At 40.0% G+C, this 11,976-nt stretch overlaps 1 protein-coding gene across 1 annotated transcript in view; it reads right to left on the reverse strand.

Annotated features, from left to right (window-relative positions):
- Positions 1-11,976, reverse strand: part of HSPBAP1 (HSPB (heat shock 27kDa) associated protein 1) — an 81,583-nt gene that overhangs the window by 19,511 nt on the left and 50,096 nt on the right. The window contains exon 5 of the mRNA XM_006869425.1: positions 1,574-1,710. Coding sequence (XP_006869487.1) covers positions 1,574-1,710 — 137 coding nt within the window. The remainder of the gene's footprint in view (positions 1-1,573; positions 1,711-11,976) is intronic.

Raw genomic sequence — 11,976 nt, forward strand, 5'->3', positions numbered from 1 at the left:
GACAGTGCAGATCACCCGACCTTGCAATCCAGTGCATTAGGGTCTCAATAAATATTTACTGAATAATTATTTTATTATTCCAGAGCTAGAAAAGGCCAAAAACTATGCTCTATTGCAAAGTTAAAATAAAGCTCTACTTGTCCTAATGTGGTGCTGTGGGCTAATGCATCAGACTGCAAAGTTGTTTGAACTGCAAGGTCGGTGGTTCAAGCTCACCAGCTGCTCCTTGGAAACCCTATTCAGGGTCACTATGAGTAGGAATTGACTCGATGGCACTTAACAACAACAGTAACAATCTTATATCACAGAAAGAACTCAGGTTTTTCTTTTTTTTTTTTTTTTAGTGGTTTTCCAGCTCCAGTCAGGGCTCAAACCAGTTCATTCTGGTTCAATCCCTTATTTAGAATTTGCATTTCCACCCCAGATATATTGAATCAGAATCTACATTTTAATAAATCCTGTAATAATCAGGGAATCCTGGTGTGGCGCTGTAGGATAAGCACTCGACCAAAAGGTCAATTTGAACCTCAAGGTCAGGTTCAAAGCTGCTCCTCGAAAACCCTATGCACAATCGCTATGAGCGGGAACTGACTCGGCATTAACAACAACAATAAATAATAATAATCAGGGATCTTTTCAAATGTAGATTCTGATTCGGTATATTCACTGTTTCTCTGAGATCAACTCATAATCCATTCTGTGTCTAAAAAGTCACTTCTGATTTCCTTCTGTGCTGCCTTATAAATGCTCTGAAGGCCAGGAGCGGAGCCTGGGCACATGCAGCTCTGTGAGCAGATCCTTCTATTGGCCAAAATATACTCACATAACTCCTGTCAAAAACACTGCTTCACTTGGCCTTTCTATCTCTTATGGCCTATAGATTGTTGTTATTAAGTGCCTTGTACAGGGTTTCCAAGGATGCATTTGCAGGTGAAATGGCCATAAATAACATCTGGTCCAGCAGAGTTCACACCAGATTCTGGGCATCTATCTCCTCAGGGCAGGAGTGAAGCCGCTTCCTCTTAAATACCATTGCTCTGCTTTTATTTAAGTCAGAAGACCTTCAAAATACAAGTTCAAAAACTACCAATCTACATTAATATGTAAATGAGCTAAGCAGAGAACTGTCTACATGGACCCTGTATAGGGTTTCCGAGGAGCAGATGGTGAGCTTGAACTGCTGACCTTGCAGTTCAAACGGCTTTGCAGTCTGGCACATTAACCCACCGTGCCACACCAGGACTAATAATGCAAAATAGATATAACTGGACAGAATGGCTTCCAAAAAAGCAATGGAAATAATACTTTTATAAATATGTCTACATGGACTGGGAGTGAAATCTTGGGATTCAGGATCGGTGTTCTGACGGCAATCCTGATCAGAGCTGTGAGACGCCACTTAAACTTCCCCATCACTTTGTAAAGGTGGAAACAACCAGCAGTTAAAGAGCTTTGTTCTGACCATCAGGTAGGCTTACAGATAAGACTGAGATTAAACCTTGGGATCCTACCAGCCCAGCTCAGTGTGCAGTCCTGTGCAACACCCACCCACCCACTCACCCACACACATTACCTTCCTTGTACCTGGAATACCAAATTGCAACCATAGGAGTCCATATGACAGGGGGTATGGGCCCCCAGGGAACCAATCCACAATGTACTTTCTCGTCCATTTCTTCCAGGAAATCCAAAGTCAGACCATACCACATCCTGTTTTGAAAATAAAATTACAATCCACTAAGAACCAGTCAACTCTTCTGTATGGCAGTCTTGTGCATTTTCACTGGCATACCTGATTTTTGGTTCTTGCAGTATTCCTCTTACAGGAAATGCTACAATGGAAGAGGCTGGATTTCAGAGCTCCCCAAGAACTCTTGTTATCATTTGAATTACAGCTCTAGTAGTAGTCATTCTACAAATACTTCTGAGTAGACACTGAATGTGCCAAGGGTTTTTCTAGAGGCTTGTAATGACTCAGTGAACAAAACAGACAAAAATGCCTGCATGATAAAGCTCACATTTTAGTGGTTGCATTATTGTTGTGAAGTGCCGTCAAGTCGGTTATGACCCACAGCGACCCTGTATAGGGTTTCCGAGGAGCAGATGGTGAGCTTGAACTGCCGACCTTGCAGTTCAAACGGCTTTGCAGTCTGGCGCATTAACCCACCGTGCCATACCAGGACTAATAATGCAAAATAGATATAACTGGACAGAATGGCTTCCAAAAAAGCAACGGAAATAATACTTTTATAAATATGTCTAGTCACCATTTAGTTCACTGTTTTTATGATAAAACGTGTTTAGCAGCTTAACTTAGAAAGTCATAAAAGTTATCTTTCCTGTTGCTGCTGCTGCGTGCCTGCTAGTTGGTTCTGACTCACAGTGACCCTGTATAGGGTTTCTAAGGCCGTGACCCTTTATGGGAGCATGAAAGTCTCGTCTTTCTCCTGGGGAGCAAATCCAGGTGGATTTGAACTGCTGACCTTTCCATTAGCAGCCCAACGTATAACCCACCAATCACACTACCTGGCCTGTACAGTGCAGCTATCTCTTGGTATAAGTAATTTATGAAGTTTCTACACCTCAACGACTACATAAAAGATGCCTTTTCCTAAATCAGTGGAGTAATTGAAAATTATAGATGTCATCTCAGGGGACACCAGGGTCAACTGGCATAACATAGTCCACAAAGACAATGAATGCTCTACATCCTACTTTTCTGAGCAGTAAGTGAGATCTTAAAAGGTCATGGTAAGTCATCTAAGGGAAGGATGTACTGTTCTCTCCCTGTGCAGAGGAAAGGATATTGATCAAATTGGAGATGCTTCAAATAAATTAGTCCAGTAGACTAACAGAATACATGAGAATCAAACTCCAAAACCCTGAGACCAGAAGAACTAGATGGAGCCTGGCTACCACAACCAACTGAGAGAAAACGTAGAACAAAACTCAAAACTATGAAAAAGACCAGTTTACTGTTCAGAAAGAGACCAAAAGAACCCAAGACGATGGCCCTTGGTCACCTATTAGGTCTTTAACTGAGCTTACCCTTCATGGTTCAATTGCCAGCCAAGCAGTAGACAGGTATAGTGGGGGGAACAACACTAGTGAGGTATACACACCATGGAATGGTCAATCATTTTAGATCACAAGGTCAGCATTTACCTGAGGACAAAATTCTGAAGTGTTGAGAGAGAAGGGTGAATAGAAAGAAACAAGAATCACAGGGAGGAAGTGGGATAGCTGATATTACATGGAGGGGAATATAATCGTTGAAGTGCAAAGTATATGCTTTGTTTAATATAAAACTCATGATCTTCTCTGTAAACCTTCACTCAATTCACAATAAAGAGTTAAATAAATAAAAAAAACCCACAACTTCTAAAAAATCTAAAAATTATAAATGTCAGAGCCTCAGAATCTCCAGGTGGGGGTATCTTAGCACAACTTCACTGATAACTTAGTGTACTCCCAAAAGTCATGTATTCATGAGTGTAATAAATTTTAAAACAGAGACCGCGCACTGCTGCAGACTTGGATTCTCTTTATGACTGGTTTGATGGTCACATCAAGCCTAAGTCAATTATTGGAACTATCTTCTCTTTAATAGTCAACAATGACACTTGCAGCACAGGACAAGAGGGGCACATATGACCCCAATTCCATATGCTCAATTATTCATATGCTAGTGGTTACGAATCGGGCTGCTAACCTCAAGGTTGGCAGTTCGAAACTACCAGCCATTCCATGGGAGAAAGACGAGGCTTTCTGCTCCTGTAAAGATTTACAGCCTCAGAAACCCTGTGCAGGGTCACTATGAGTCGGAACCTACTCCATGGTACTTAACAACAACAAGAAGAAAAGAAAAGATAAAACAAAACAAAAAACACCTTGCCAGTGAGCGAGGCATGAAAGTTTTTGCTTTGCTGATGTTTTTAACTGTGAATTTTTCCTCTATTTTAATAAAGAAAAAAAATCAAAATAAAACCCAACTTACATGTGCCGAACATGGACCTAAATGCTGACACTTCTTTCATCAGTATCTACAAACTGTTTTCTATCTTTAGAGACAACCATTTTAACAGCTGTATTAAAAAAGAAAGATTTTGAAGAGCCATTTAGTAGATGCTTTTGAGGAAGATGAGGAAGAGCATTTTCGTTTATGAGTGATAAACTAGCTGGTCCGTGCACCTGACTAACTTCTGCTAGAGCAGGGGGAGCTTTGACAAGGTCAGTCCCACTGTCAATGCATATGGCTCAAGTGCAGCAGTTCCAGAAGATGGCAAACATCATGTCTCCTCAGGAGATAGCCTTAAGCTCCATGCAGACAGCTTACATCTGTATTCCCAGTGCCTAGCGTACTTTCTGGCTAAAGGTAAGTACTTCAAACATAAGCTTCTTGGGAGGGAAAGAAGATCTGTTGGCTTATCAGAGATAAATGGCTCAGATCAACAACATTTTTGAGCTTCTTCCATGGACCTGGTTTGATGCTAGGTGTTGGGCCTTACTCTTTAAATCTAGCAAGGAAGACAGATCTGTTAACAGACCATTTTAATTTAAAATGTCAAGGGTTCTGAAATAACCTGTGAGAGCTCTGAGAACATAGAAGGAGGATACACGGCCCAAGCAGAGAATTAGGGGAGAATTCAAATTCACCCGATTCTCACTGAATAATTCACCACACTTCAGTTTGAGGAATTTCACAAATGGCAGCTGAAAAGTTGTTGTTGTTGTTAAGTGCCATCCAGTTGTAGTGGTATAAAAAAGAAGATTTGCCCTAGCCAAGACAGATACACCTTGTGGGGAATCTCCTTAATGCCAAGGCCACCTCTCCTAAGAGAAATGCACATGTACACAAATTCCATGTATAGTTTCAGGGAGCTGATGGATGTTAGGTGGGAACTCTTGTGTTCTAGAGCCATGTTTCAGAAAGTCTCACATAAAAAACCTTTTTTCTACAGGGTAAAGAGTTACGGAACACTGGTGTGGTACTGACGGCTCAGCACTGGACTGCTTAGCCACAAGGTCAGCAGTTCAAACCCATCAGCCACTCTTGGAAACCCAACACAGGGTTGCTATGAGTTGAAACTGACTCGACGGTAAACAACAAGAAGGGGTTATTACTACGTGAGAAACTAAGGCTCTTATGACCTCTTCTCTGACAGAGTAGTGACTAATAAAAACTCAAAATTATTTTGAGAGGGATTACAACTGGGAGTAATCTACTGCCTAAAATCCAGCTGCAAATTGGTTGTGAAAGCCAAAGAAGAGTGGGAGAGGGAGGGCGTGAAGTGGCAGACAGTGAGTCATAGTAAATGGTCAGAGCATACCACTGAGTATAATTACTTTGACTTTTTCCACAGGCTTTTGAGAATTGATACTTTGTCAAGCGAGTTCAACTACTGAGATGAGTGAGGCCCAGGAGGAATCTGCCTGAGTCTTACTCACTAGCAACAGGTTCCGATGGTCTGGCTACATCACTTCATCCAGTACAGGTGGCTGCTCTCACTCACAGCCACTCACTGCAAGAGATGGAACAATCAACCCCCAGAAAATTCTATTCTACACTATTCCTGAGGAAAAACCAATCAAGCGTGTAGTGGCTGCCTACTACAAAACCAGTATCTGATTTTGTGTAACTTCCAGACTGTCTCAGATCTGCCTTCTAGGGATACAGAGAACAGTCTATTTTCTCTTCTGCTAAGAACTGCTGTCTCAGAAATTGTCATGTATTCTCCATTATTTATTTTTTAAACCTAAGCTCAGTAGCATTAATTTTTCCTTTCAGTAGCTCATCTCTCCACCTCTTTTACTTGGTCAGAAGAGCCCTAACAGCATGGTTGACAAACTGTAGCATGTGTAGTAGTACCCTGTGTATGGGACTGCTCTATCCCATGACCTGGACAAGCACACAATTAGCACTTCTTTATTTTTCAAAGCAAGAGAGCTAGACCATGGTTAACACTAGACTTGTCTACAGTCAATAAATCCTGGTATGATGCTGTAGGACACGCACAGGACGGCTAACTGCAGGTTGGCAGTTCAAATCCACTATCAACTCCTCAGAAACCTGATACAGGGTCACTATGAGTCTGAATTGACTCAATATCACACAACAACAACAATGTAGCCAATAAACAACAACAATGTAGCCAATAAAAGGGAGCACAATGCCTCTATAAGATAAGCACTAGACTGTGAACTACAATGTGGGCAATTTAAATTCACCAGTTGCTCTTTGTGAGAAAAAGGCGGCTTTCAGCTCCTGGAAAGATTTACAGCCTTGGAAATCCTATGAGTCAGAACCAACTCGATTGCACTTTAACAACAACATAGCCAATAAAAAAATCTACACCTTTTTCTTGTGGACTGTTCCCTAATCATTTCTCTTCAGCCTTGACTTAGAAATCAATTTTAGTAAACAGCCAGAGGATTCTGTATTTATCACACATAGTCAATATTGTTAGTTTCTGAGTGATATTTTATGTGTTTAAATCAACCGTTACACGTAACTCCCAAAACTATCTCCAGTCTAGACCTTTACTTTTGACTGAAAACAAGTTGCCTCCACTTACTTATTGAATCCTTACAGTGGAAGGAAGCTCTGACCCTCACATTTTAGATGTATTATCTGTTAGTCCTTATAAAAATTAAGTAGGTATCACATTCATCAACAAAAGGAATATGTCAAGATTTATCCTGAAGTACAATTCTGTCAGTGATAGGTTAATATCCACATGCCTAAAAGGAAGACCAGTTAATTAGACGATTATTCAACTTATGTACCAACCACTAATGCCAAAGATAGAGAAATGAATACTTTTTATCAACTTCTACAGTTTGAAATTGATCAAACATGCAATCAAGATGCATTAATAATCATTAGTGATTGGAATGCAAAAGTTAGAAACAAAGAAGGATCAGTAATTGGAAATAAAACCTTGCTGACAGAAATAATGCAGATCACAGATAACTTCTTTTCAATAGCATATATAGGGACTATACTTGTGAACCTTACCAAATGGAATACAGAGGAATCAAATAGACTATATTTATCGAAAGAGATGATGGAGAAGCTCATTATCATCATTGGAAGAAGGTTCAATATCATCTACTGATAGTAGAGCAAACCATCAATTGCGCATATGCAATTTCAACTGAAGCTGAAGAAAAAGAAAACTCCAAGAGAGTTCAAATATGACCTTGAGTATATTTCACCTGACTTTAGAGACCACCTTGAGAAAATATTTGATGAACTGAACAATTATGAATAAAGACCAGACACTTGTGGGATGACATCACTATCATCATATATGAAGAAAAGAAAAGATTTTGAAAAAGACAGGAAACAAAACACCAAAATGGATTTCAGAAGACTCTGAAATGTGCTCTTGAATGTAGAGAAGCTAAAGGGACTTAAAGAAATGACGAAATAAAAGAGCTGAACAGAAGATATCACAGAGTGGCTTGAGAAGACAAAGTATTGTAACAAAATATGCAAAAACTTATAGTTAGAAAACTTGGAATGTTTCAAGATGAAAATACTGAAGAAAAAATTCTAGCCTTGAGTTGCAATAGTGAAGGATTCTACAGGCAATGTTACAGGACTTGAATGATGCAGAAACACTTTTTTAAAAGATGAAATTGAATGGGAAAATTATCTGTTCTGTAAACTTTCACCCAATTCAAAACAAAAAGTAAAAAAACAAAAATGTGGAGGGAGGTTGGCACAAGAATGATGACGACACGGGAGAAATGACAGACTAAAGAGGGCAGAGGTAAATACTATTATATACACAACCCTAGAACAACAGTGTTCTGATTAGATACATGGACGTATAGACAGATTGAATGGGTATGGCAGGGATATTGGGAATATACCCACAATTATAAAAGGGTTTGAAAGAGGATGTCTGTATATGAGTATTTACCCTTGCTGCAAACACACCTATCAATATGAGGGAGCATGTTGTTGTTGTTAAGTGCTGTTGAGTAGGTTCCTACCCATAGCGACCCTGTCTAGGGTTTCCAAGTAGCAGCTGGTGAGCTTAAACTCACAGTACCAGGTATGTTGTTGTTGTTAAGTGCTGTTGAGTAGGTTCCTACCCATAGCGACCCTGTCTAGGGTTTCCAAGTAGCAGCTGGTGAGCTTAAACTCACCATAATTCTTTCTTTTTTCTTTACTCCCCTCCTTGCTATAAAACATCTACCTTTACATTTCCAACCCTCACAATCAGTCCTGATAACAATTATTCAATCAGCCCCGCCCAGACACATTGGATACTACTCACTGGAGATTCTACCTTCCTCCATGCCCTCTGGATCTAGGTTCCCTCTTGAAAGCTTGTAAGCCAGTCACTTCTTGCCTTTGTAGCCCCCCCCATTTTGGATAGCCAATGTCCAAGTTGCCCATCTCTGTCTACTCTGTGTATGGAGGGGGTGGGAATGATCCTTGCTGTAAAAATTTGTTCCCTCTTTTGAGCTACTGCATCCATAGGTGTAGGTCAAGTTCATCAAATTGTATCAGATTACTCTTTTTTTTTTTTTTTTCTCCCCTCTTCTATCTTCTTCTCTGGTAGCGTAGTGGTTACGAATCGGGCTGTGAACCGCAAGGTCAGCAGTTCGAAACTACCAGCGGCTCCACGGAAGAAAGAGGAGGCTTTCTACTCCCATAAAGATTTACAGCCTCAGAAACCCTGTTCAGGGTTGCTATGGGTCGGAACCGATTCGACGGCACTTAACAACAAAAATAACATCTTCTTCTGGTTGATCATCCAGTCACTGAAGTCAGGTCAAGTAGGTATTATCTGCATGTATGGGTGTTCTTGTGCATATGCCCTCTCTTCTTATCAGCTGGATGCTTCACTTTCTACTCTAGTCCTCTGTGTCTATGTCACTGACTCTGGTCCCAAGAGTCCCCAAGTCTTGCCACACTGCTGATCAACCAGGTCTCCACCCGGGTTCACAGGAGTCTATTGAAAATTGTAGGGCTTAGCTCGCCGCTTCATTGCTGTTTATCATCAGAGCGTGTCTTAGTCTTAGTCTTGAAAGGGGGTTTACACTGAGGCGACCTGACCACTTGCCTTGATGTCTCCTGGGCAAGCAACTTGCTTGTTCTTGTAGTAACAGTCGGTCTGCCTCTATTGTTTTGTATTTTTCCTTTAGGTCTTTCTTTCAAGAAGTATCTTCTGTTTTAACCATAATTCTTGTTGTTCAACAAACTGACCTTGCAGTCGAGTACATTAATCCAGCAGTACTCCATGATGGAGTATACAAGGGGTAAAATGATGAACACTTCTTAGATATAACCAAATACTTTGATAGAGGAGCCCTGGTGTGGCACTGTGGGCTAATGCCTACTATGTTCATTCCTCAATCAGAATTCTTGAATTCTATTATAACCTATGGGACCACTAGTTTATATGCAGTTGGATATTGTCCAAACGAATGTTATGTGGTACATAACTGTATTGAAACTCCAGAAATATAATTACTAAATTAAAGGAAGATTATATCTTGTGTTTTTACACCTTGACCAAGAGTTAACACCATTTTGCAAATGAAGACATTAACAGCATTAACACTCATAACATTTGGTAATACATACACCAAAATCATTCCACAGCGTTACTGTCTCATTCATATATTTGATAAGCTCATGAAAAAATGGAAAGAAAAGATGATGGATTTTTTCCACAAATTTTGGAAGCCACCTTGTATATATATTAATAGGCTACATGTGTGTATATATATTTACTTCTCTCTTATTTCAAAGTGATTTCAACATGTTAAATATAAAGCGAATCTAATTTCTGTATAAATCTATCCTCAGCTTGGATACCTAACAGTTTTTATTGGCTGGAACACTTATTACTCTGCTTTGCTTCTGGAATTTTTTTCTTGGGTGAATAGCACCTTGGTTATTCAGTCTAAACAGTTCTCTTACTTCAATATGTCTTCTAGTTTAGTCATTGAGCATTTACATATCAAATTATATGCTATTTTATCATAAATTACTTTCTTTTAAGTTCTCCCACCATTATAGCTATGGCATTTAAATGATTTTTTAAAAAATTAAATGCATAAGTAGTTATTGTTGTTGTTAAGTGCCGTCGAGTTGGTTCCAACTTATAGCGACCCTGTTAAGGGTTTCTGAGGAGCAGCTGGTGGATTTGAACAGCCGACCTTCTGTTTTGCAGTCCAGTGGTGATCCTACAGCACTACACCAAAAGTCCTATCAGTTGCAAAATACATTTCAAAATTATAAAGGGAAAGCAGAGTCTAAGATGAGAATTATGGCTACAGCATATACAGAACAACAAGAATTATGGCTATAACATATATACTGGCTGCTAACATGCAATGTGGAGTTAGTGTGGCACTGTATTAAACCGTAAAGTCAGTTTAAACCACAAAATCCACAGTTCACACTCACCAGTCGCTCCTCAGAAACCCTATACAGAGTTGCTATGAGTTGGAACTGACTAAATGGCACTTAACAACAACAACATGCAACATGTTAATCAAGAAGAGAGAATCAAAAAAGCACAAAACACAAAAGAAAGACTTACCAAGTCTGTGTGTTTAAAACACAAATGGAATCGTCAAGAACTTTACAGGCTAGTTGAAAACAGCAACATGAAATAACAACATAAATAATCAAAATGAGTGTCATAAGGCAGTTTCTTTTACTATCATACACTGTACATAAAAGTAAAGAGGTTAGAATGTCTGAAATTTGCCCTTTCCTGTCTTGGTCCCTCAACAAGGAACCAAAGTTCTAGTAGTTAATACAGCTTGGTACAAGATGACACAGGTAAGAATAACTGATGACTAACAGAATAACAGAACATGATCCCCAGACTTTAGCTCTACATTTTAACTTCCACACTCATCTATTCCTTGTCAGAAATTAATCAGTTATGAGATTAGGGAAATTTGGACTTTGTTCCTTTTCCTTGCTTTGCTTCAAGAAGAAGTATAGCAGCAGATTCCCAACCTATAACTTAGTCACTCAGTACAATGACCTTCAGTTCATCTTGTCACAGAACCTTCCCGGGCATCTGTCAGCACTAGGCTGTCTGAGAACTGCTTTTCCCTTGGACGACTTCAGAAGCCTCCCTGTCCTACTGGAAAAAGCACTCTTAGTCATGCGTTAGGCATGGCCTCAGGATGATAGGACAGAGTTTCATCCTTGGAACTGTCCTCTAGTTCTGCAATTTCTCCAGTCTCTGTATTTGTTGCACACACAGATGCTAGAACAACTGTACTTTCTTGTTAAAATGGAATTTTTCATATGTTTCCAAGAGCAGAGTGTAGCAGAAACTGCTGGGGACCTACCCAATAGACAGTCTCTTCCTCTTTCTTAATATCTATCCCCTAGCTTTATCCAGAGAGATAATGTGCCCAAGCAAAAGTTATCATTTTCCAGTCTCCTTGGCAGCCGTGGGGCCAAACTCTTAATTACTGAGCAGAGTGGTTGGGTGTGAGATTTCTGGGAAAGTTTCTTAAAAGCAAGACAGGGAGCGGGAGTACCCTTTGGTTCTTTTAGCTTTCTGGAATATACCTGTGATGGTTATCTTGGAACCTGAGACAGCCTTGAGGATGAAAGTCATACACCAAGAATGTTAAGAGCAGAAAAACAGGATGAACCTGGGATTTTCAGTATGACAGAGTCTCTAAATAACAAAATACATGCTATTTTACAATAAACTACTTCCTTTTAAAATTCTCCCTACTATGCTGTTGTTGTCGGTGCCATCGAGTCAGAACTGACTCATAACGACCCCATGCACAGCAGAACGAAACAATGTCCGATCCTGGGCCAACCTTACTACCGCCACCACACTTGACGCCATCAATGATGCCACCTGGCTGTTCCATCTCATTATGGGTCTTCCTCTTTTTCTCTGACCCTCCACCTTACCCAGCATGACATCCTTCTCCAGCGACTGTTCTCTCCGGACAATGTGTCCA

The sequence above is a fragment of the Chrysochloris asiatica genome, unplaced genomic scaffold (assembly GCF_000296735.1).
Source record: "Chrysochloris asiatica unplaced genomic scaffold, ChrAsi1.0 scaffold00130, whole genome shotgun sequence".
Taxonomy (NCBI): Eukaryota; Metazoa; Chordata; class Mammalia; order Afrosoricida; family Chrysochloridae; genus Chrysochloris; species Chrysochloris asiatica.